The sequence below is a fragment of the Brienomyrus brachyistius genome, chromosome 9 (assembly GCF_023856365.1).
Source record: "Brienomyrus brachyistius isolate T26 chromosome 9, BBRACH_0.4, whole genome shotgun sequence".
Classification (NCBI taxonomy): Eukaryota; Metazoa; Chordata; class Actinopteri; order Osteoglossiformes; family Mormyridae; genus Brienomyrus; species Brienomyrus brachyistius.
In genome coordinates this window covers 2,977,769-3,004,244 of record NC_064541.1, presented here as the reverse complement: position 1 = coordinate 3,004,244, position 26,476 = coordinate 2,977,769, and the positions used below count along the sequence as shown (strand labels likewise).

The 26,476-nt window shown below is 42.0% G+C and overlaps 1 protein-coding gene and 1 long non-coding RNA gene across 4 annotated transcripts in view; one reads left to right on the top strand and one right to left on the bottom strand.

The window, feature by feature from the left end:
* Window positions 1-2,376: 2,376 nt before the first annotated feature.
* Window positions 2,377-6,833, top strand: has1 (hyaluronan synthase 1). Of its 2 annotated transcripts, XM_049024292.1 has the most exons (5): window positions 2,377-2,436; window positions 4,688-5,369; window positions 5,500-5,725; window positions 5,852-5,984; window positions 6,149-6,833. In XM_049024292.1, the coding sequence occupies exons 2-5, from the start codon at window positions 4,692-4,694 to the stop codon at window positions 6,822-6,824; spliced, it is 1,713 nt and encodes a 570-aa protein (XP_048880249.1). In that variant the 5' UTR covers window positions 2,377-2,436; window positions 4,688-4,691; the 3' UTR covers window positions 6,825-6,833. The 2 variants fall into 2 exon arrangements, with proteins under 2 accessions (XP_048880249.1, XP_048880250.1); XM_049024293.1 differs by lacking the exon at window positions 6,149-6,833 and having other exon boundaries at window positions 5,852-5,988.
* Window positions 6,834-20,686: 13,853 nt separating this feature from the next.
* LOC125749498 (uncharacterized) overlaps window positions 20,687-26,476 on the bottom strand; it is a 28,855-nt gene continuing 23,065 nt past the window's right edge. For both annotated transcript variants that reach the window (XR_007399930.1, XR_007399931.1), the window contains 2 exons: window positions 22,203-22,284; window positions 20,687-21,227 (listed from right to left, as the gene is read on the bottom strand). This is a non-coding gene — a long non-coding RNA (uncharacterized LOC125749498). The remainder of the gene's footprint in view (window positions 21,228-22,202; window positions 22,285-26,476) is intronic.

Below are 26,476 nucleotides of genomic sequence, written 5' to 3'. Positions count from 1 at the left end.
TCCCTCTATCAAACCATTAAATGCAATTTTGATATAATAATTAGTATCTGCTTTCACTGATTCACCATAGCCTTTAAACCCCTCATCTTTGCAATAGTTTGTACTGTTCCTCTTCCACATTCATCTTTTAAAACTACCCTAGTTTCTCCATTGTCAGAACATGCCTGTCTCCCAATTCACACCTACCACATCCTGCGCTGCTAGTTTCCCCTTTGCATTGCACAATGGTAATTGCGGTGGCTCTATGGAAGGAGACAGCCAATTTTAAGGTACTACATCTTTGTGTCACATTTGGGTCAAGAATAATTAATATGGTCCAATGCTATAGATTTCTTTCATTTTCCTGGATTCATCTAAGGCTACTCACACGTGGAATGAAAAAGCGTTCCTTAAAATAGGTAACGAAGAATTCCGCTTTGTACCCGATACGTGCAGAGAATTATATCATGCTGAGATCTAGGGGGACACTAGAGGTCACCATTCACACATATTTTACTGCACCGTACTTTAGTCATTTACATTCATTCACTGTTACCTGTAACACAACAGTTCTTCACAGCAAGGCATATTAATGAAAAGGACGTTTCCTCTACAAAAAAATAAAACAATTTTATGACAGTCACTGATAAAACAGTAAAAACATTTCCGACATCCTATAATGCCCTTTCCACTTAATCGAAAAATCTGCACGTATGAATTTAAAAGATTTCTAGAAAATCTGTGCCAAGGAGGCGTTAGAGTATGACTTTGTACTGTGATATAGGACAGTCTGTGCAGAAAACGACTGAAGTATATTGTGTCCTGATAATAAATAATAATAATAATAATAATAATAATAATAATAACGTCTTTTTGATTACCAACCTTCTGCTGACCTTGATTCAATGACAGAAATGACTCTTGGTGTGAAGTAATTGTACGCTTTCAGTCACTGGTAGACTCTACCAAGTAACCATTGGCTGTTCCATAATTTCAAAATTTGGCACCTGTTCTTTGTTGAGAAAAGAGAGGGGGCAGTTTGATCATCTCACAAAGGAGGGTCAGGTGTACCTGCCTCTCCGGGGCAGAGAAATTGACATCTAGATGCCCCAGGAACCACTCCCATTTTCACCCCCCCCCACCCCAAGTGAAATCTTTAGCCATAATCCACTGCCCTGCAACAATGATCCGTTGCATTAAAGCAGTTATAACTATCTATAGAATGTGTAATAATGTCTAAACAACATGTATCCATGGCACCACAAGCAAATGGAACTCCATCTATCCTCAATATCCGCTTACCTAAACAGGGTTACACTGGTAAGGTTATCCTGGGATACAAAGGCAAGTTACACCCTGGATGTGACACCAGTTTCTCACAGGTCATTATGCAATGGAAGAAACTGAGGTAAACCAAGGAAACGTGCGAAACTCTCTCAGCGTGGTTACTATATCTTATGGTCTTTTCTGCGGACATGACATTGCTGCTGTCAGAAATATTTTGTATTTTTGTGCCTTTCTTCTATTAAAATGTATATTAGGAACACTGTTGTACCGTCAGGGGGGGGTAAAGAGATCCATCCATCCATCCTCCATCCATCCACCCACATTAAAACCGTTTGTTCTGGTTAGGGTTTGGAGTGCAATAATATCAGAAATGCAAAAATACAGGGGAAATGTGTTTTGTTGGTGGCGAAACGAAAAAATGCACACTATTTAGTACTCCGGTTTATTCTGTTTAATTAATATAATAATGTTTAACCATGTTTATCTTCCTTAAGCCCGTATCCAGTGCAGTGTATGATCGTTTTGTGATCATTTAATGCAGTGAAAAGTTAATATCACAAGAAATGAAGATTGCAATAAAGAATAGCATCAGTTTACAATATTTTCATGTAGTATTAAATGGAACCGAACTAAATGAAATTTGTCTGAATTAAGAATTACAGCGGGAAGTGCATGGGTTTGTGCACATAAAATAAATCCACGATTCATAATGCCATTTAACGTAACATTATTTAACCGCAATCTAACGATACAAATCAACTGTATAAATGGGTTTTGAATGAAGCCTCAGACGAGAAGTTCAAACCAATTCAAAATAAATATCATTTGGGTTACTGATGAGCTTAATCCAGAACCATACATAAATGATGCCAAAACAGAGAATAGTATCACTGTATAACTAAATTAAACACAATAAAAATCTAGGGGAACAACAACTAAAGGTACGTCAAATAAAATGAAGATTTAGTAAAATATGAAAGTAATGAACACTTGAACTTTATCTAGCAGCACGTACGTGAAAGTTTGTGGAACTACATGTCCACATCATCTTAGGTAGGCGTATCTAGAGTTATAAGTGAACCGACCAAGAATGCGGGGGGTGTCAGTACTAATACAATAAAAAGAAGACGGGGTGAACGGAGATCTGGGATCTGATCTTACAAACACAAGGTAAAAAAAGACGCATTTTACTTCTGGTGTAGTATTGGTGGGATGTAGATATAGTTACAGTCTAATGACTTAGTTAAAATATGTTTTAAATATCTCTTAATATCATATATATATATATATATATATATATATATATATATATATATATATCGAAATACTAACACATGATCATTTCATATATTTAAGTACCAACGACAATGGTAATAAGGGAAGTCTTCTGCTTAATTCTTCTGCTTAATTAATTCTGCTTCACAATTTCATAAATATAATCGCAATATAATAATATAATCGCATTTATGTACGCAAAAAGCAAAATTTGTCAAATTGGAAAGCTTATTTTATTATAACAACTGCAATGACATCTATTCAATGTTTATGTGTTACCGGCAGTTTTTCTTTTTTTCGTGCGTTTATTTCACTATGAACGTTCAAAGACATAATGTGACTAGGCTACAAGTGAGACCTACAGTATATAAGTGAGACCTATTGTATAGCCAATGTGTAGGCAGAAAGTGATCCACAGGCAAGGAACCACATAATCAATGAATGGATCACAAATAACTTATTGTTCATATTTCTCTTTTGGATTCATGTTCTGACTTCGTCAGGATCGTCAGGAATTAAGTAAATCAGAATCTAACTTTCAGTAAAAATTCAGAATATTTCTCAATAGCAGTTAAGCACACAACATTAAGCCAGTAACAAAAATAGCTCTATTTCACCCATTTAACCACGTTGGTACTACATTTATCAAGGGCGACCACACAATACTTTTCAGGCATGACACTTTGAGCTATTTCAGGTTTTATAAGGATGGTTTAACAATACACTTTAGGAATAAGTGTCTGCTTATCTATTAGAGTAGTTTCTTAAAAAATTGAGTACAATAAATAATAATGAAGTTATTTGTCATTATTTTGAACTGTACTATACTGTAATTGGAGTTATTTTCTCTGCCACATGCAACTGAAAATTTTATGGTATTTAATTCAAGTGCATTTGGTGCATGTACCAGAAATGCATTCTTTTAAACTAAACCATTTCATTTACGGAACCCAAAACTGTAATGAAAGTATTTTTAAAGTAATGCCATTATCAGGGGCCTTTCTAAATATTGTTTACCTAAGTCTTAATTGTTTTTTTTTTTTTTTTTTGGAGGAAGATCAGGGGGTAAAATTCCCGTCGCTGTAGCCCCAAGTGATCGGACCTAATGACACCCAGGGCTGTTAGCATGCTGTGTAACTGATGAGTGCACTCTGACGTCACACACATCAGTTATTGATTACTGCTTTCAAAACAAAATATGAATTTTATTCGACAGGCCTTGCACTTCTAGTATATAACTCTCCAATGGAAAAGTGGCTTGCTCGCTATAGCATGGGTGTCACAGCGCAGCGTCAGCTAATGTGCGGCACCCCTGGAATTGGGGGTTTAGGGCCTTGCTTAAGGGCCCGCGGACATGTGATTGTTCTTCAGAGGCTCTATCCGGTGATCTTCTGATCACAGACACCACCCCCTTACATCTACTGTAAATTATTAATGTGTAAATTGACAGAAACAGGATGAAAAAGGTGTATAATAATAATAATAATAATCATCATCACCATCATAGGGGGCGGCATGGTGGTGCAGTGGTTAGCACTGTTGCCTCACACCTCTGGGACCTGGGTTCGAATCTCCGCCTGGGTCACATGTGTGTGGAGTTTGCATGTTCTCCCCATCATGGGGTCATGGGGTTTCCTCCGGGTACTCCGGTTTCCCCCCACAGTCCAAAAACATGCTGAGGCTAATTGGACTTGCTATATTGCCCGTAGGAATGCATGTGAGAGTGAATGGTGTGTGAGTGTGCCCTGCGATGGGCTGGCCCCCCATCCTGGGTTGTTCCCAGCCTCGTGCCCATTGCTTCCAGGATAGGCTCCGGACCCCCCGCGACCCAATAGGATAAGCGGTTTGGAAAATGGATGGATGGATCATCATCAAATTAAATAGTAATTGTTATATTATTGCATTGACATTTATTTATAAGTACAGTTTTGCTAGTTCATTGGTAGAAAATACAACGTTTCGTAGAAAATACTCATTCACTTAGACAAACCTAGCAGCTCTGCAAAATCCTATTATGCTCATTTAATTCATTTGTTCTACCCTGCTACCCATTTTTTTGGATTTTACAGTTTGTCTGGACATCTAACCATTTACAAAGTCCTTTAACACTTCATAAACTCTGAAATTGTTCTGAATTCTTTAACAGGGAGATGCAGCTTAAACCCGTGCTACAGAAAACCGGTACTGTGGTCCGGATTGTGATCACCCACCTTTTTGCCATGCTGGTTCTGGCAGTGATGGTGTGGGCTTATGTCAAGGGCTTCAAGCTGTCCAGTTCTTTGTTCAACATTGTCTCCTTTGGCTTCTATGGTCTCTTTCTCGCCTTCCATGTCCTCCTCCAGAGTGTTTTTGCCTTTGTGGAGCACCGACGTATGAATGCACGGCATGAACCCTGCAGTTACAGGAAATCAATTGGCCTCACTATCTCCGCCTACCAGGAAGACCCTGCCTATCTGAGAGAGTGTCTTAATTCTATACGTGGTCTTAAGTATCCACCTGAGCTCCTGAAGATAATCATGGTCGTGGATGGCAACACAGAAGATGACCGCTACATGATGGAGATGTTCAGGGAGGTGTTTGCTGATGAGAATCCTGCCTGCTATGTGTGGGACAACAATTATCACGCATGGGACCCCGACAAGCAGACCAACAGTTTGCCAGCAGAGGATGCTGGCATGGAAATTAGAGGGGAAGATCCTCAGAGAAACGTGGTGGAAGATTTGATCAATAGCAAAAGGTGTGTGTGCATAATGCAAAAGTGGGGCGGCAAGAGGGAAGTGATGTACACGGCCTTCAAAGCATTGGGGACATCAGTGGATTACGTCCAGGTAAGTGGAGGAGCATTAATCACTCAATCACAGCTTGTTTCTAAATGACTACTATATTAACATCCTAGTATAACTGCTAATCATCACTAACCATGTTGTTGACTAATACCTTCTGTTTTATTCACCACAGGTGTGTGATTCAGACACCAAATTAGACCCTTTAGCTACAGTGGAACTTTGCAAGGTGTTGGAGAGCAATGAAAAATATGGAGCAGTTGGGGGTGATGTGATGATCCTCAATTTGAAAGACTCCTACATTAGTTTCATGAGCAGTCTCAGATACTGGATGGCCTTTAATGTTGAGAGATCCTGCCAGTCTTTCTTCAACTGTGTGTCCTGCATCAGCGGTCCGCTAGGTGAGTGATTCACCCTAATGGTTCACAGCTGAAGTGGATGTCAATGCTTTTGTACAATATCATTCTAAATGTGCTTTATTCTGTTTTTTTTTTTTTTATCTTTTCCCTTTCATTACCTGAGGTTAGGTCTCTATCGAAACGACCTCCTTCAGGAGTTTCTGGAGTCCTGGTACAACCAGAAGTTCCTGGGCACACACTGCACCTTTGGGGATGATCGACACCTCACAAATCGTATGCTGAGCCTGGGCTACGCCACAAAGTGAGTTCTTTTCAACGTGCACGGACCCACTATTAATTACCTTAAGAAAAGTCTGAGGACTCATGAGGAGAATTAAGATTGAGAAAGACATCTGGCACTCAAAAGAGACATACTGTATCTGCTTCTGCCTCACGTTATCTTTTTAATTGGCCTCACTCTTTTAGGTACACGGCTCGATCCAAGTGTTACACAGAGACTCCAGCCCAATTTTTGCGATGGCTGAACCAGCAGACCAGATGGACTAAGTCTTACTTCCGTGAGTGGCTGTTTAATGCAATGTGGTGGCATAAACACAACCTATGGATGACCTATGAATCTATTGTGGCTGGAGTCTTTCCTTTCTTTGTCACTGGGACTGTTATTAAGTTGTTCTGGACTGGGACCATTTGGAACATCATCTGGGTCCTCTGCTGCATTCAGATGATAGGCCTAGTCAAAGCTGTCTATGCCTGTTTCCTCCGGAGGAGTGTAGTTATGATCTTCATGTCATTGTATTCTGTGCTGTACATGACCAGCCTTCTCCCTGCTAAGTATTTTGCCATCTTCACTATGAACAAGAGCACCTGGGGCACCTCTGGCAGACGTAAGATAGTGGGCAATTATGTCCCACTTATTCCTCTTTCATTGTGGGCGGTCATTTTGTTGAGCGGGCTCGGGTACAGCATATACCACGAGACCACCCGGAACTGGAAATCACAGGAGAAGCAAATGGAGATCAAGTTCTTGATTTATGGATCTGTTGCCTATATCTGTTACTGGATCTTCATGATATTCCTGTATTGGGTGTGGTTCCGGAGATTATTTCGAAAACGGTCCCAAACTTACAATGTAAGTGTTTAGGAAAGTGTTTACCAGAAATGTAATATTAATTTATGATGTGTTTTATTTATTTATAGTTTGTTATTTATTAATATAATATGCAGTATACAATCATATTAAGTAATCAAAGATCCGATTCTGTTAATTGTTAGAGATTCTGTGCAGCTCTTTTTTTCCATCCACCTACCTATGTAGAATTACTCAGGGTTTTTAAATAATTTATTGCTTTTCATTTATGTACTGAATAAGAACTGTTTACAGTTTCAGAGATTAAAATGGGTGAAAACAGTAACAATATTTTCAAATGTAAAATGGTACAAGTCAGCACTGAAATGCTCCAATATACACTATGAATATGTCATATAAGACATATACACTGTATTTCCAAAAGGCAAAAATTGGGACACCTGCCTTTTCACACACATGAACGTTAATGACATTCTTAATACATAGGCTTTAATACAGAGCTGACCCACCCTTTGCAGCTATAACAGCTTCAACTCTTCTAGGAAGCCTGTACACAAAGTTTAGGAGTGTGTTTATAGGAATTTTTGACCATTCTTCCAGGAGAGCATTTATGAGGTCAGGCACTGATGCTGGATGAGAAGGTCTGGCTTGCGCTCTCCCCTCTTGCTTTGTGCATTTGTGCGTAGTCATGTTGGAACAGGAAGGGGTCATCCCCAAACTGTTCCCAAGAAGTTGGGAGCATGAAATTGTTCAAAATGGCTTCAAATGCAGCAACATTAAAAGTTCCCTTAACCAGAACTAAAGGGCCCTGAAAAACACCCCACACCATAATTCCCCCTCCACCAAACTTTACACTTAGCACCTTGCAGTTAAGCAAATACCGTTCTCCTGGCAACCTCCAAACCCATACTCGTTTATCAGATTGCCAGGCATAGAAGCGTGATTCTTCACTCCAGCAAATACATTTCCACTGTTCTAGAATCCAGTGGCGGCGTGCTTTACACCACTGCATCTGACACTTTGCATTGCACTTAGTGATGTAAGGCTTGGATGCAGCTGCTCGGCCATGGAAACCCATTCCGTGAAGTTCCCTACGCACTGTTCCTGAGCTAATCTGAAGGCCACACAAAGTTTGGACATGTGTAGCTATTGACCCTGCAGACAGTTGGTAACTTCTGCACACCATGTGCCTCAGCATGTGTTGTCCCCCACTGATTTTACATGACCTACCACTTCGTGGCTGAGTTGCTGTTCTTCCCAATTGCTTCCACTTTGTCATAATACCACTAACAGGTGACCGTGGAATATTTAGTAGAGAGGAAATTTCACAAACAGACTTATTGCATAGGTGGCATCCTTTCATGGCACCACGCTTGAATTCACTGAGCTCCTAAGAGCGGCTCATTCTTTCACAAATGTTTGTAGGAGCAGTGCTTGATTTTGTACACCTGAGTATATGGAAGTGATTGGAACACCTGATGTCAATGATTTGGATGGGTGTCCCAATACTTTTGACAATATACTGTATAACAGTTATGATGGTGTTTCAAATGTGTTTAGATTTTTTTGTATTGTTTTAGTTATGTTCTGTTATTTATTGTGCAGTTATTGTTAATGCATGTGTTAAAATCAAACATATTTATAACTAGATTCTTCACTGGTTTAGTCTATACAGTCAAGTTTACAGATAAATGAAGAGCAGATTTCCTGAGCTACCACAATAATTGAAATAAGTGAATAATTGGATGATATGTGAAATAAGTGAAAGTAAAGGAAATTTAGGAAGAACTTCAGCTACTGTTTAAGCTGTATTATGCAGTTATGTATTATAATGCTGCAATATTGCTGTACTATGCAGGAACAACCAGGACATTGATGAGAGAACATACTACTGAGACACTATTGTTGTATATTGTATTATTTAGCAAAATCCAGTCCAACCATGTAATTTTACTTACTTTAGAAGATGACTTCCATTAGTATTGAGCATAAAAAAGTCTCGTAGTACCTTAATTTATTAGTAGCAACTATTGTGGTCTGAGGTGATTTCACCATCATAAATACTAAACTGACTTATAATTTTCTATCTAAAAGCATTTGGATCTGGGTAACGTTTGAAAATAAAACTGACAGTAAATTGAAAGTTAAAAATGGTATAGGTATTTATTTACTTGTGTATAATTATGAATTGATGTTGCAAAAATCCACCTTGAATCCCCTTTGTCTTTGGAAAGATGTTTGTGGAAGTCAAATGTTTCAAGAAAATTGATAAAACATGCGTTAGAAAGATACTTTAAAATTTCAATTTTGTTATTTTGATGTTGGGAAATAATTTTTTCTGTACAATGATATATTGATGGGAAGTAATCAAGGGTTTGTTAATAAAAGAAAACAATAAAGAATTAATACGTAATGTACGTGAAACAAACCAATAAATTGCTGGCAGTGGCAACAAAGTTGTTTTTGCTGTATTCTAAATTAATATAAATTGTATCATTCACTTTCCATCACTGTAACATTTACAGCAATAGATATTTGCTTTACATTGCATTACATTTATGCATTTAAGAGTTGATTCTCCCATGCACTATTTAAAAAAAGCATATTCTCCCATTGACTTAAGCATGGGGTTTAATTGCACTGGTGATATAAGTGCTTTTGGGCGGAGAAACAGTAAAATACGGGCATATCACATGTAAATGATCCTTAAGTACATTCTACCACATTCTAGAAGTGTGTGTAAGTGTATTTTTCAGTACGTGCTCTGGAGGGCTGTATTAAGTTCCGCACCTCTACATGGCCACATACAATACTGCAGTTTTCAGAAAGCCTAACATCGAACAAACCAAAATTTCTAATCCGTATCATACATTTACAAACAAATTTTACAATCCAGAACAGATATGTATGATTCATATAACTAATAATTATATAATGCAGTAGTATATAGAAATATATAAGCATATACAAAGTTTATTAGCATTACACCAAATTCAAGTGGTATCTGCCTTGTCAGCATGCCTAAATGGCAAAATTAATTATGCAAAACAACTGATCAAGTAATTTTTTTTTCAGTTAAAGTGAGCAAAAAATGGTTTAAAGAAAGTAGTCTTTACTCACAGTCCTAAAGCTGCTGTGCATGTGTACTTGCACTCCTGTGAAAGTGGGACAGACAGGGGATCTGAATACCAGGAGTGCAACGATCATACTTGTGGTATTGGGCTAGACTGGTCTTGTTAACTTACCTTGTGGCTGAATCATGGGATTGGTCTTTTCTCAGTGTCTTGAATATTAAGGAAATGTTGTAGTTTGGCAATGTTACAAAGCTGTAGGAGAAACATCTTCAATACTGCATCCACATGCAATTTGAATGAGAGGCTTGTATCTGAGGTGAGGTATGGATTGAGCTCCTAAGGGAAAAGTTCAGCCTTTCGGCACAGAGTGTCGAAGATTACAGTATTCATATCCAGGGGTTTACCTTGAAAGGTCAGAACCTCAGGTTTCTGTGCATTTCGTGACCAAAAGTTTTCACTCATCCAGGTCTTAGCTTCCTTCCATTCTCCAAACTGTTTATCGTTCTGGGTCGTGTGGGGGTCTGGAGCCTATCCCAGAAGCTATGGGAATGAGGCAGGGAACAACCCAGGACAGGGGGCCAGCCCACACTCACACTCACACACCATTCACTCACACCTATTGGCAATTTAGTAACTCCAATTAGCTTCAGCATGTCTTTTGTCTGTGGGGGTAAACCAGAGTAACGAAATGGGTAGAACATGCGAACTTCACATGCATGCAACCCACGCGAAGACTCAAACCCAGGTCGGAGAGGTGTGAGATAATAGTGCTAACCACTGCACCACCATGCCACCCCAGGTCTTAGCTTCATTAAAACAATTAGTTAAAATGACAATGATGCGGTTTCATTAGGCATAACTGAAATGCATATTTAAGTGTCATTGGCATAGGAGAGATAATTAACGTTATGTTTTTTCATAATATTATCTAATGGGGGATGGTAAGTGTCTGTGCCATTGATCAGAAGATCACCGTTTGAGCCTCAACCACCACATTCCGTGGGCACTTGAGCAAGGCCCTTCACCCTTATTCCTGGGGTGCTGCATGTTAGCTGACCTTGGCTGTGACCCCCAAGCATTCCAGTGCATCTTATTTCTGCAAAAGGCAAATAAACGATGTTTGTTGTTGTTAGTGGCAGCATGTAGAGAGAGAACAACACAGGACCAATAACCGATCCCTGTTTTATTCCATATTGATCAGTGACATTGAGAATAGAGTGCAATTATTGATAACTTATTCAATTAGCAATTACTCAAATAGCATTTAAGCCACTTCAACTTCACTTCCACACAACCCAACATCAAATTCATGTCCAAACAATAGAGAAGAATGGTTGCACTATGGTTCAAAAGCATTAGCATAGTTGCTGTGTCAGCATAAGGTACCATTGTTATGTAAGTTGTTTCAGTGCCATGTCCTTCACTGAAGCCCCACTGGAATCAATCCAGTATGTTGTGTGTCTCAATGTATGATTGAAGTTGAACAGCAACTATATTCTCCAAAAATGGTGTGTTAGAGTCTGGTTTGTAATTGCCGAGTTTCTGTGTATCCAAACTTGGTTTCTTCAGTGGACTGATGACTGCTACTTTAAATTGGTCAGGCACTCCTGAAGATAGGGACGCATTCATTATGGCAGTAATATACCGGTGTGATGGGCTGAGCAAGGGCACCATCAAAAACCAGGGCGTGGGCCACAAAAGACATGAGGACAGCAGGAGGGATTCCATCCATCCATTCATCCCTTTTCCAAATCACTTATCCTTAGGGGGAGCCTATCCCGGAAGCAATGGGCACGATGCAGGGAACAACCCAGGATGGGGGGCCAGCCCATCGCAGGGCACACTCACACACCATTCACTCACACATGCACATCTACAGGCAATTTAGCAACTCCGATTAGTCTCAGCATGCTTTTGAACTGTGGGGGGAAACCGGAGTACCCGGAGGAAACCCCACGACAGCATGGGGAGAACATGCAAACTCCACACACATGTAACCCAGGCGGAGACCCGAACCCGGGTCCCAGAGGTGTGAGACAACAGTGCTAACCACTGCACCACCATGCCCCCAGGAGGGATTCCAAAAATATAATTTCTTTTATTACAAAAAACAAAATTCAACACCTTTCTCTTACAGCATCAAACACACAAAGGGGAGGAAAAAGTGAGAAAAAAGTGTCTACACATTTTAACATCCAACTCCGAGTAGCATCCAGAATACACCTTAACCAAGCCTCAGTAATCTCAGAGGCCTGTTCAACCATCATCCCACTCTTCACTGTGCTCCCTATATAATTATGAATCAATAAATCAATGTTGCAATAAGAACCATGGCATCAATTTACAGTGTTACTATGGGCCCAAACATTTTCTTTAAGGAGTGCATGACACCTTGGCATGAGCACTTTGCCCTGGCAAGGGCCGTTACAAGTGGGTATAGAAAAGAATCACCCCCCCCTACAAAATGTACACAGTTTGTAATGAAGACACACACACATACAAATATTTTTCCAGCTGTATTTACTCAATGCCACTTAAAACAGCCAAGTCAAAGTTATAGTAGCAATAGTTCCGAAAAAATAAAAAAGGAGAATCACTGAGATGGTTAAAGGATCACCCCCCTGCGTCAGTACTTTGTGGAAGCGCCCTTTTTTTGATTACAGTAGTAGATACTTCTCTACCAACTTTACATATTTAGAATGTGCAGTATTTGCCCACTCTTCTTTACAGAACTGTTCAAGCAAAATTGGATGGTAACCGTTGGTGAAGTGCAATCTTCAAGTCATTCCACAAATTAATGTAAGTGAATTGAAAGAGGTTGTTGTGTGTTTTTATATCATAATTTGTGAAATATGTTTAGATTTTTAGAAAGACTTTCACCTGTGCAAGGTGTGGATGTATGAAAAGTTCTGTTCTTTTAGCTTTGAAAACCAGTTCTACTTAATCACTAAAAACTGGTTCAAAAAACCATTCACAAATCGGACATCACTATCACTTGGATAGCTGTTCTTGTGTGCAAGTAGTGTTTCTGGCTAAGACCATATTGTGCTGTAGTTTGCGTAGTACTTTTCCCTCCAACTGAAAATTGCGCAAATACAAAGGCATTGTAGTGGACTTGGGTACTAATATATCGATTGTGTTACAATGTTTTTCTGGTGTGAGATCATGTGTTGTAGCAGGACTGACTGTGTCACGGGAGATACGCTGCGATCGCGGGCAGAGCGGCGATCGAACGGGCAGGAAGCAGGCGGACAGGCAGAAGTCGGGGTAAACCAGGAATTTAATAACAGGACCGGGGATCTCACGCAAACAAACATCAATGACAGACAAGGCAAACAGGTAAGACCAGGACTTAAATAAGACAGGACCAAGCAAAGTAAATGGACAAAGCTGGAGACGATCAGGGAAGCACACGTGGGTAATCAGGGGGCGTGGCACACACGAGGAGCGGACGGAGCGGGCGTCACAGACTGCATATGAAATTGTTATAAAAGTACAACGTATTATAATATTCTCTAAGTCAGCATTTCCAAATCCAGTCCACAACCAGCAAACAGTCCACGTTTTTGTTTCTACTAGGAGCTGGGAGGAAGCATAATGATGGACTGTCTGTGGGTCCCCAAAGACTGGGCTGGGAAACACTGCTGTAAGTTAATGACCAAGTCAGTGAGAAGTCTTCCAAACTCAGTTAGGAATGATGTATATGGTTCAGGTGGTCCATATAAAATAAGAATATAGATGGACGGATCAGACACCATTTGAATTAGCATTGCTTCAAATGTTGCAAAATCTTATATAATTTTGGGCTTAGTTTTTAACAGTCAGTTAAAAATAGCTGCCAGGTCGCGTTCATGCCCAGAGCCACTTGGTTTCTGTACAAACTAAAGCCTTCAGGGGAGACTTCAACAAGAGGAATAGTGTCTGTGCCTTTGAGCCAGTCTTCTGTTAAAAAATGAAGGTCTGCACCAATGTCAAGCACAAAGTCATTGACAAGAAGTTATTTGTTTGCTAAAGAGCACATGTTCAGTAATGAGCATTTGATGGTGGGCTTATGTTGTGGCTCATTTATTCATACCAGTGGGACTGACAGACAAGAATATGGAGAAACTGACTGGCTCTAGGTTGGTTTCAAAAAAGTTAGAAAATGTTGCATACTATCATTTACTATTAGTTTTTAAAAAACATTCCAAGCATGCAAAGCAACTTTCATTCATTTCTTTACATATAAGTGCAGGAAACAGCCAACTTCTAGAACATTCCTATTGAATGAGAACGCTGTCACTAGACGTTCTGTTACAGAGAAGCTACAGAGAAGTCATTGCGTATGTTGAGAAAAAGTTTGAGTGAATATCTCCAGATGCCAGACCAATTATGTCTACAACCAGACAGATGATCACTTTCTGCAGCTTCTGACTCTAATTACATCACCCACCCGCTCCCATATCCCACTTCCCACTTCCCACGTGCGTCAGAAATCCCAAAAAAATATAGATTTAACCACACCACATTAAAGTTACACTCATCGTTATACTCATACTTTTGGGAAATCTCACCCAGCTTGGAGGGACGATATCCGAACAGAGACTCTACTGCACTCATTTAAAAAAAAAAATGTTTATTCTGGTTCTGTCTGTGATGCCCGGCTCGTCCGCTCCTCGTGTGTGCCACGCCCCCTGATTACCCATGTGTGATTCCCTAATTGTCTCCTGCTGTGTCTGATTATTTTGAGTTAGTCATGTCCTATTTATATCCTGGTCTTGCCTGTTACCCTCGTTCGTCATTGCTTGACTCTTGTGCGTTCGTTGGTCTCCCGTAGTTTCCATGTTCCCAGTGTTCCTTTCCCCTAATAAACCCCCGATCTCCCCGATCCTGCCGCGTCTGCCTGATTTTTGGCCAACCGCCCGCACGATCGCCTGTTCGTCCGAACCGGAGCGTGACAGAATGACGAACCGAAAAAAGAAGAGGAAGCAGGGGAGAAAGAGGACCCCTGAGGAGTTCATCAATCTGGGTTCCTGCTCGCTCTCCCACCCGTGGACCCCTTTCGAGAGCGAGAAGGAGGAGCTACTCCAGAGCCCCGAGGACGAACCGCTCCGTTTCGGAGCTTGTTCTCTGGCCAGGTTCTGGGACTGCAGCGACGACGAGGAGGAGAGGCAAGTCCAATTCCCGGACCTCAAGCCCTTGTCCCCGGATCAGCCACCGCCCCTCGAGCGGTATAATTACCGGCCCGAGAGACTACAGCATTGGGGAGGGATTCGAGCGGTCAGAGACTCAGTCCCGCGTGTGCCCCGCTTCCCAAGGGAGGCAGGGATCGTCTCTCCTTCAGCGGACTTACCAGTCCCGCCTGTAGAGGCAAAAGCCCCTGAGGAGCTCTCCTCGCCTCTGTTAGAATGCAGAGAGCAGTTGGCACGCTCTCTGCATTCCAGGCGACCGCCGCCTGCGCGGCTCGCGGCGCCCGCCCCCCTGCAACCTGCGCAGCCGGAGCAGTCCTCGCTACTGCCCGTGCAGACGGCGCAGCTTCCTCAGCCCGCGACACCTGCACAGGTGCCGCCGCTAGATCCTGCGGCTACCGTGCTGGGGCTGTCGCCAGTACCCGCGGTTCATGCGCTGGGACAGCCACCTCCGCTGCCTGCGCGACCGACGGGCCGTCCGACTCCAGCGGTTAAGCACCCGCCTGTGCTTAGGGCTCCCGCTGTCGAGTCGTCCTGTCTGCCTGCAGTTCCCGCGCCCACGTCTGGGGCGTTCCCGTCACCTGCAGCTTCTGTGCCCTCGCCTGAGTCTTCCTGTCTGCCTGCAGTTCCCGCGCACACGTCTGGGGTGTTCCTGCCATCTGCGCTGCAGCCACCTCTGCAGCCGCCTGCTGCAGCTCCCGGGCAGGCGCCCCCTCTGCAGCCGCCTACTGCAGCTCCCGGGCAGGCGCCCCCTCTGCAGCCGCCTGCTGCAGCTCCCGGGCAGGCGCCCCCTCTGCAGCCACCTGCTGCAGCTCCCGGGCAGGCGCCCCCTCTGCAGCCACCTGCTGCAGCTCCCGGGCAGGCGCCCCCTCTGCAGCCGCCTGCTGCAGCTCCCGGGCAGGCGCCCCCACTGCAGCCAGCTCCAGTTCCTGACCGCGCTCCAGTTCCTGACCGCGCTCCAGTTCCTGACCGCGCTCCAGTTCCTGCAAAGGCGCCCCCACTGCAGCACCCTGCTGCAGCTCCCGGGCAGGCGCCCCCACTGCAGCACCCTGCTGCAGCTCCCGGGCAGGCGCCCCCACTGCAGCACCCTGCTGCAGCTCCCGGGCAGGCGCCCCCACTGCAGCCGCCTGCTGCAGCTCCCGGGCAGGCGCCCCCACTGCAGCCGCCTGCTGCAGCTCCCGGGCAGGCGCCCCCACTGCAGCCGCCTGCAGCTCCTGTCCCTGACTGCGCTCCTGTCCCTGACTGCGCTCCTGTCCCTGACCGCCCTGCTGCAGCAGCTCCAGAGGCGCCCCCTCCGCCTGCAGCAGCTCCAGAGGCGCCCCCTCCGCCTGCAGCAGCTCCAGAGGCGCCCCCTCCGCCTGCAGCAGCTCCAGTCCCTGTCCTAGTCCCCGAGGTGGTCCCGGACAACTCCATCTTGGTTCCTCCCTCTTCGGAAGTGGAGGAGCTAGAATGGGACCCCTCGGGGACAGAACTCGTAACCCCTTGTCCCTCGCCCCGGCGACATCGACCCCGAACTAGGGTCGGCCTGTCTGTGTCCCGCAGGGGAAGGGGACACAGACGCAGGGCTGGGGTCCCGCCCGCCCTGCCCCCTGGCTCGCCCTCCCTCGCCTGCGCTCTGGCTCGGCTGGCGCCTGCGGGTCCTGGCCCTCCGGGTCGGCTGTCGCCTGCGGGTCCCTCTCCAGTGCCTCGTCGCCCCGCCTCGCTCCCCTCTCCAGAGCCTGGTCGGTCGCCTGCGGGCTCCCCGACGGCGGCTCCTCGGTTGCCTGCGGGGCCCCTACCTCCGGCCCTCCACCGGACGTCGCCGCCTGCTGCGGCTCCCCCCTCCTCCGGGCCTTCGCCGAGGGCCCCTCCTGCTCCCTCGTCCCCTTCCCCGGTGCTCCCTCCTGCTTCCTCCTCGGCCCCTCCGGGGTCCCCTCCGGCTCCGGCCTCCCGGCCGCCTGCGGCCCCTCCGGCTGCTTCCCGTCGCCCGCTTCGGCTCCCTCGGGCTCCCCTTGGTACCCCCTCCTTCTCGCCCTGTGCCCCTGCCTTTGTCCCTCCTGTCTTTGTCCCGCCGTCCTCTGTTCCTGGTCCCTTTGTTCTACCCCGCTCCGTTCCTCGTTTCCCAACGTTCCCTTCCGTCACTCCCACTCCTTTTGTTCCGCCTGTTCCCTCTGTTCCGCCCTTTCTGGTCTGTCTCTCTGCGTTCCCTGCCCTTTGTCACGTCCTGTCGTACGTCCTGTCTCTCGCCGTGTTTTGTTCTTCGGTCCTGTTTCCCGTCCTTCGTTGATTTTGTTCTTCAGTTCCTGGTCCCGTTTCCCTCGTCCCGTTCGTCGCCTTCTCCGGGGCGCGCCCGGTGCAGCGCGCCTTTGGGGGGGGGCTCTGTGATGCCCGGCTCGTCCGCTCCTCGTGTGTGCCACGCCCCCTGATTACCCATGTGTGATTCCCTAATTGTCTCCTGCTGTGTCTGATTATTTTGAGTTAGTCATGTCCTATTTATATCCTGGTCTTGCCTGTTACCCTCGTTCGTCATTGCTTGACTCTTGTGCGTTCGTTGGTCTCCCGTAGTTTCCATGTTCCCAGTGTTCCTTTCCCCTAATAAACCCCCGATCTCCCCGATCCTGCCGCGTCTGCCTGATTTTTGGCCAACCGCCCGCACGATCGCCTGTTCGTCCGAACCGGAGCGTGACACTGTCTTAGTTCTTTGTCTCAGTAAATCTTTTTAAATAATTACAAACACATTTAATTTTATTTGCTAGAAACAAACATGATATCAAAATGGCCACCCACTATATTGTTAAGACTTGTTTAAAGCTTGTACAAGTTTATGGTAACAGCTTTCTTCGGAGGAAAAGAAAATAATAAAAGAGTAATTTCTTAACCACAAAATCATGACAAAATCAGAAAGGGTGGGGCCTCACATTTCACTGTCTGAAACATACAGTCACTGGTTGCTAGAAAAGGCTGAAATGTGGGAGTTCAATTCCGTAAAAGAGCTATTAGACTTCTGTTTTGGTTACAAGTTTCAAAGCTGACCATAACAAAATGTAGGTGTATTCTCTGTAAACACATAGCTAGTGTCTTTGGTGGAAACTATTGGTACAAGGCTGAGATAGCCTGCTGTCCTGCCTAGAGTGTACCCCTGCTCTCAGCTCCATGATCTCAGCTCCAAACTCACCATGACCTTGTACTGAATAGGCATTTGAAAGATAAATGGGTGGATGTTGGTGCGAAGACCGATAATCAAATCAGGGACCAGACCACCTTCTGATAACTGGATACCCTGCTCAAGCAAATTTTTAAATGAACCACTCAATACTATGGAAATAATTCCATTTTATTATATATTCTGAAAAACGTGACAGCCCCATCATATTCATATCATGTCCTATGCTGATCATGGCCACAGGCAAAACATGCCTGAGACTGAGAATGGAATTGGAAGGGGTTAGGTATTAGTGGTGTATCTGATTCACAGTTGTAGAATTCTGTGTATGGGGACACTTTCACTTTTTTACGGGTTCTTATATGTTATTAAAACAAAAACAATATGTTTCTAGAATATAGACCTTTAGGAAGTTATAGAATTTAAACACACACACATGTAGGGTATACCTACATGTCCTTATGGGTCCCGCTCATTCACTTCTATGGGAAAAATGCTAACGCTAATTATGACAGCCTTAACCCCCATCCTGCCCTAGCCATAACCATAAGTAACCAAGCAAAATACACAAGTTTTTTCATTTTTAGTTTTTTCATAGCAGTTACTGATTTTTATAAAATAGAGTTTTCCCTTATGGGGACCAGGAAACCGGTCCCCATAAGGAAAAAAATGGATATTTATCCCGTTATGGGGACATTGTGTCCCCATAAGGATAGGTATACCCGCTCACACACACACACACACACACACACTATAGTGAAGAAAAAAGTTATTTCACTTCCTGTTATAGGACTTGTGTTTATAGTTCTGGACATCTAAAAATTTTAGTAAAATGATATGTCTATTTTGCTCTTCAATTTGAAAAATCTTATATTTGAGTTCAACTAAGGCTACTGACGCTATAAAACGTCAGCGGTGGCACATAACTTTTCTTTTCATCGTTACCAGCATCATTTTATTTATATATTTTATATTTTGTCTGCGGATATATGCACCAGTACTGCCAAAATAAATTACTAACACATGCAAATGTACTGGCCAGTAAAGTGAATTCTGATAATAGTGCATTTGCCCCCCAAATTAAATAATTAATGTAAAAGTAGATATAAAAAATCCTATATTAAATATACTGTATAATATAATAAATTTTTAAATAGATATACCAGACAATTGGATACAATTCACTCTAAATATAACATTTTCCACTGACTTCAGGTCTGTGCTTCCTGGGATGTTAACCAAGTGAATTAAATATTTCTTGTAAATAAAAAAGGGCTACTATCTATTCAGGACTAAATGTAAGCAACGGGCCTCCACACCCACTCAAATAAAATGCGAGACAAAATATAACTGATAAGTATACATCAGCAGTCATGATTCTGACTACTTTAAGGCTTAAACGTGGCATTAAACGTATTCGGCTGTGTTGAACTCCCCTCTGATATTGGAAACAGTCAGTCCTGTTCTTAGTGTTACATGTCACAAGCTACTCACACTGGAAGCTGAATCACTGTGATTAGTTGTAAGAGGAGACATCGCCTTCTTTACTCAGCACCCTGACGGAAAGTCGAATTACGTCGTCCGTACCCTCCTGTGCATTGCCCCGTTACCATGACGAGTAATTCAAACCACACACTAAAATCAAAATAAATACTTTACTACAGGCCAGATTGCTGACTTATTTTGTGAGTCATGTCTGGCTATATTTAGTAACACAACTAGGGGTTTAAAACTCCAGTAAATCCTGTCTTGCTTCAGGATATGAGGCAGAAATAGTAAGGCTCCAAGTAAGGTTATTTGACAGCAATGTGTTTGACAATATTATTAAACTGGAATATCTTGCCTGAATGGCAATGGCATCTGGGCTTTTAAGATATTTCTTTACATACCTGAAGGAGTGCACCACCACACATAATTCAAGGCCTCATATTGTGGACAAATTATATACTACATATTTTGTATAACCATCCTTCTATCCATCCATCCATCCATCCATCCATCCATCCATCCATTGATTTTCCAACCGCATTACAGGGTCATGAGGTGTGGGGCCTGTCAGAGGCAGTAGAGTATAAAGGATTGAGGGTTGTCAGGCCAATGCAGTGAACATAATATATTCCAAGTGTTTTTCCATGTTTTTTCCCTTAAGAAGCACTTTCTGTCACATTAATCTTCAAAAAATCATATAAGACTGAGTCACTTGATGTTTTGGATATTTGATCCCTATTTATTTTTTTTCTCTACGTATTACATAGAATCTCACTATCAGAATCACAAGCCTCATCTTGCTCTACTTTCCCTAACAGTGATTTAGTATATAATTCAATTATAATCTTCGGTAACTTGAAGCTGAATGATATAATTTCTTGCTGAATTCAGGCACGTTTCGCAATTCTACATTCAAGTGAAGTCAAGTATGTTTGTTTGTCATTTTAGCCATATACACAGTATAGAGAGAAATGAAACACTTTTTCTCCAGGTTTCTCCAGGGTGAAGGTGCACAAAAAAAAAACGACCACATACTCAGAATCATCAGTTTTTTTGTATTAAGTTGACAATATTTCCATTTATTTTCCATTTAATATTATACATACAAGAGCAGGAAATTTTTTGGAACAGGTTTTATGGCTTTCTTACTGCTTCTTGTCTGTGTTTACATCAGATGAAAAATGACTGGACGCATAAAAACTTTATGTAATTTTCATATTTGAAAAACTCTTTTTATATAAATTGTAGGCATTTTCATTTTAAGCCACAGGAGCACTAACATTTCTCTGTATAAATGAGTTTTTGGTAAATAGCAGTGTTTGTTTTATTTGGTAATTAAGAAATACCCTAAAGCCCCAAACTCTGGTGCTTGGCTCCCCCTACTGCTAGATAGTTCACAATTGTCCATATGCTTAGTGCCCTTCTACTTTACGGCAAGGAATATTGAGATTTTTTTAAATAATGTATTTTGTTGCAGCGTTTAAAGGCAACTACTTAGCCAAAAATATTTTTATTATACTGCAATATTGGTTCATTTTGGTTCAGATTGGTCTCTTTTCCCTTAGCCAGTTGCCAGCAAAGAAACCTGCAATAACAGAAAATCATAAAGTTAAATGAATTTGATGTAATATGCAGTTTGTCAGTCTGCATCTCATTTGTATATGAAATGTCTCATATATAAAATGCTAAATTTGCGTAATATAGTTTTTGAGAGAGAGAGAGAGAGAGAGAGAGAGAGAGAGAGAGAGGAAGGCACGGGGATGTTTAAATGTGACTGGGTAATGTTTAAATTACACAGTTAACCCCCCAGCCACAGGAACATCGGGTATGTAGTGTGGCGGGGCGGGGTGCAGGCCAGTGTGGGATTTGCCCTCCTGGAAGCAGAGCCTTATCAAATATGCCTTGCAGCTATACATGATCTAAGGCGAACTGAGGCGGTCATTGTCAGTGAATGACAGACATTTAATATATTTTAGGGTCAGTAAAAGTGGAAAATGTTTCCCATAGAACATTATATAGACGTGCCCAATTTCTATTAGCATTCCTAATCCTCGCAGATCCTTTGCTCAGCTGAAATACAACCCAAAAACACACTTCAGAACAAGGGATTTTAGGAATTCTGAGGTTATTCTGAGGGCAGGTTGCACTGTCAGAATAATTTCACAAATTTATTTCCATTTAGTTAAATAGCTCTAAAACCTGGTTGTTTTCACCAACACTGATATGGCACAGTCTCACGGCATGGGTATCGCATAGAGCCTGCCTGATTCAATGTTTTCTTCTGGAAAACATCATCAATAACAAAGGTTTTCCACATTTGTCGCAACTAGATCACTTAATAATGGTTTCTGAGAGCTGGAGAATGATGCATTAATTTGCCCACAATGAATGTAAAATGAATAGATTTGTTTGGGAAGTAAGAAAATTTCAAGGTTGTAAAGAGCATCTTGGGATTTTCATTGTAAAAGGAATATTATACCTTTAATACACTCTGTTATGAAATGTATTTACATTAAAGTCATCTTGCAGATATATTCAAATAGGTGTTTGACTTAATTACCTTCAAAACGCACCTGGACAGTCCATACGACTTGCATATTCACAGATGATGAAGTCATACACAGCAGCCAATTCTTGGAAACCTATAATTGGAATAAAGCATGTAGTGATCTGTTAAATGTCTATGTTTGAAATAAGCCTGGATATATTATAGCTCGTACGAGAATTACTTCTCTGTATCTTAAAAGTTCAAAATAAATGAGGAAATAAATGGAATGAAAATATGTTAATTTGTTTAGTAGAGTAATTCAGATTTTAGATATATAATTAACATAACCTTACAGTATCACTACATCATATTAAATAACATTATACACAAGTCTGGGGCAGCACGGTGTCTCAGTGGCAAACACTGACATTGGGGGGCTTGTATCCTGCCTCTGCTCTCTGTATGTGCGTGTAGTTTGCCAGCTCTCCTCACATAACGTGCATTTGCACCGATTTTCACCCATAGTCCAAGGACATGCAGTTAGGTTAAATGGTGTCAGATATATATTATATTAACCAAAAGCAGTAAAATAGTTTTAAATCTCTCACTTCTTTTATTTAGTTTTAATTTTAGCGAAGCTTTCAGATTTCTGTATGTGTCCCTGCTGCTTTATCAAACGCAATGTAATTTGATCTATATAGCTAGTGCAGTGACTGATCCCCCAATTTATTTTTGTTACAAGGAGAGAGGGATCAATAATAGAGCTGATAATGAACGAGTTACACTGTGAGAAAGGAAATTATGGCTTTAGAAGGAAGTTAAACTCACCACATGGGGGAAAGACAGAATGAATGATAAAAAGACCCAGGTTGTGGATAGGACTTGTTTACTTAAAAAGAAATACATGGCAAAATGGAGCTGATGTGTAACAAATGAATCCCATTCAGCAAAGTGGGGAATTAAGTTCTCAGTAAAAAAATGGTCTCATCTGTAGGCACAATGCTGACCAAGGCATAAAAAGCCAGAGACCATCCACTGAAAGTGAAATCCTGCAGGATTTCGTACGGAAGCAGGTGAACTGTGATTCCTGCAACCCACTCCTGGGAAAACAACCGGTGGAGCATATTAAAAGTCATGAGAGTTGTATATAATGTATAGCAAAACAAAGGAAAAATGAAAACGAGGGCCTGTCACCTCCAGGCAGTCTGGAGGCCTCCATGATAAAATTGTCTGCAGCCGTCTGTAATCTGTCCTCATACACAAAGTCTTACAAACACAAGGGAAAGAGAGAAGTGACATAGCTCAGAGTGGAATTCATGGTAAGATACAAGATGCAAGATATCTTCATTGTCACCGTAAAAGTGCAACGAGATGACATTTGGATCCACTTGCAGAAGACTCAATAAAAACTGTACAAGAAAATTGATGGAAAATAAATAAAAAATAAATAGCATAAAGCAATTACAAATACAAACGCTCCTCTACTTATGAACTTTCGACTTACAAACTTTCAGAAATATGAACGAAGAAGACTGTAACATTCTGTACACAGTATAAAACTGTACACAGTATAAAAGTATAAGAGGAATATTACACTTGACATAAATTATTGCTTCTGAGAAAGGCAGCGGTTGAGATTTGTAGTGTTACTGCAGGGTAAGTTTCATTATTGTAAGAGTTTTATTACCTTGTAAATATAGTCTTTATGGTTTGCAAACTACCCCAGTGCTAGCTAATTCTAAGTTTATAATGGAATAATATAGAATTGCCAGAAGATTTCTTGCATGAGTGTGAGTCAAAAAGCGTGAGTGTCATGCCAGATGCGAGAGTCGGCAATCCTGTAGTATAGAACTATTAATAAGACTGTATAATTGACATTTATTTTCTTCTAGAGAAACCAACAGAACTAACGAAAAGGGATGTAGAACAGTATATTTTGTTTAACGTGAGTATGCATGTGTGGAATGAGAGCCATTGAGTTGATCTTCATATCTGTTATGTTGTGAGCCATTCATTTCCGTAAAACAAGTGAAACACTTTATAAAACAAATCCCTGCCTCCTGTTTCGCCATTCAACACATAATTGGGTAACACTCTACTTGAGGGGACACAAATGCCTAGTACTAAGTCAGTTACTGCTGAAGTACAAATCATGAACAAATATAGTCGCTACATAAGATGAAACAAACATGAAAGCTTGGATTATTCATTCAGTAGTTACTTCAGTAGTTCACTAAGATTTACAAAATTAGATATAGTAACAAATATAGTGACTGCTTGGATAAATTTCATTCATTAATGATGAACAAACATGAGATCAGTATTTTACATATTATTCATTATTTTATCCTACAGTACTTCCTTCAGTGGTTCCTTCAGTAATTCATAAATATTTACATAATTAACAGATTCAGTGACGAATGCAGTACTAGCTTGAGATGAAAGATATGTCACAATTCATTAATGATAAACAATCATGAGATCAGTTTGTAGCTAACACTTAATTTGTGGTTAATTGATGCATAAATAATAGCTTAAAACTACATTATTTGTGTTCCCTCAAGTAAAGTCAGGTCAGGTCAGATCAGATAGGGGAGTATGCGCTGATGCAGCCACCTCCTCCAGCACCACGGGTGGAATACCAAGGCGTTCCCAGGCCAGTCAAGACATATAATCTCTCTAACATGTCCTGGGTCTACCCCAGGGTTTCCTCTTAGATGGACATGCCAGAAACACCTCCCTAGGAAGGCATCCAGGAGGCATCCTACATAGATGCCTGAATCACCTCGATTCTTTTCAATGCACAGGAGCAGTGGCTCCACTTTGAACTCCTCCCGAATGTCCGAGCTCCTCTGCCTGTCTTTAAGGCTGAACCCAGAAACCCTGTGAAAGAAACTCGTTTCTGCCGCTTGTATCTGCAATCTCATTCTTTTGATCACTACCCAAAGCTTGTGACCATAGGTGAGGGTAGGATTAAAAATCAAAAGCTTTGCTTTCTGGTTCAGCTCTCTCTTTATCACAACAGAATGGTACAGTGTTCACATTACTATCAACACTACACCGATCTGCCTGTCGATCTCACGCTCCCTCCTTCACCAAGATACGTAAACTCTTCCACTTGAGGCAGTAACTCATCTCCCACCAGCAGAGGGCAATCCACCCTTTTCCAATCAAGAACCATGACCTCAGACTGCTGATCGTTATCCCAACCGCCTCATACTCAGCTACAAACTGTCAGAATTCAAGCAGCAAGTTACAGCCCAATGAAGCTAATAGGACCACATCATCTGCAAAAAGCAAAGATGTGATCCTGAGGCCAGCGACCTGGACTCCCTCAACCCCTTAGCTATAACTGGTAGTGTTGTAGTCAAGACATTGCTGAGACCGGAGGGTATCAAGACGAGGATACTGCCGAGACTTGAGGGTACCAAGACCAAGATCAAGACCAAGGCTGGTCGAGACCAAAACCAAGACAAAGACCAAAAACAGACTAGAGCTAGAATCGACATCACATTAATCAGATAAACTCTAGAGAAAAAAGGCATTGCTGTAAAGTGTCTTTACTCATTAAATCAAATTCATGTTATCTTTTCGATTATATTGTCCATATGTCTCTCATTTAAAATCTCACAGATTTGTCATAGTTACGAAGCCTGATGGAAAATAATATTTTCAGCAATCCTCTCTTATAACCATTTTATCAGACATTGTCAAGGGAAAGAGATGGGATGTACCAGAAATATGTTCACATTAAGTCTTTTATACCAGGGACAGAGGCCTCGGTAATCTATGAATATGGCTATGTAATGATCCCTTGTTTTGAATTGAAGAGAATGAGCCTCCAGACTGACTTGCACCTCCAAGACTGTACTTTCTAATGAATGTAAAATGCCCAATTTATTTGAACTATAACTATGCTATAGACTATGTTGTATCCATTAATAGATAAACTGGAAGTGTCCCACTGTAATCTTTACATTTCGATATCAACATCACTAAAATTACTTACCATATACTGTAGCATAGAACGAATGCTTGCTCAACACAATGCCCATAGACAGATGCTATATAAAATCAATGATGATTAATTATGTCAAATAACACCACTGTAATAGGTAAACAATATACCCACACAGCAGTCTCCGTGAAGGTGGTTCAACAAAATTGGCATACAGCAGAATGTTTCTTTTTCTGGAAAGTTTTGCAAATATACTCTTTGTGCTCTGTAAAGCCAAAGTTAATTACCGACCTCGCGGACATTTTCAGACATTTCTTTGCCGACTTCACTATGATGCGATATGTATGATGTGTGTGGACTGTGAGGCTCTGGCAGTGTCCATTGAGAA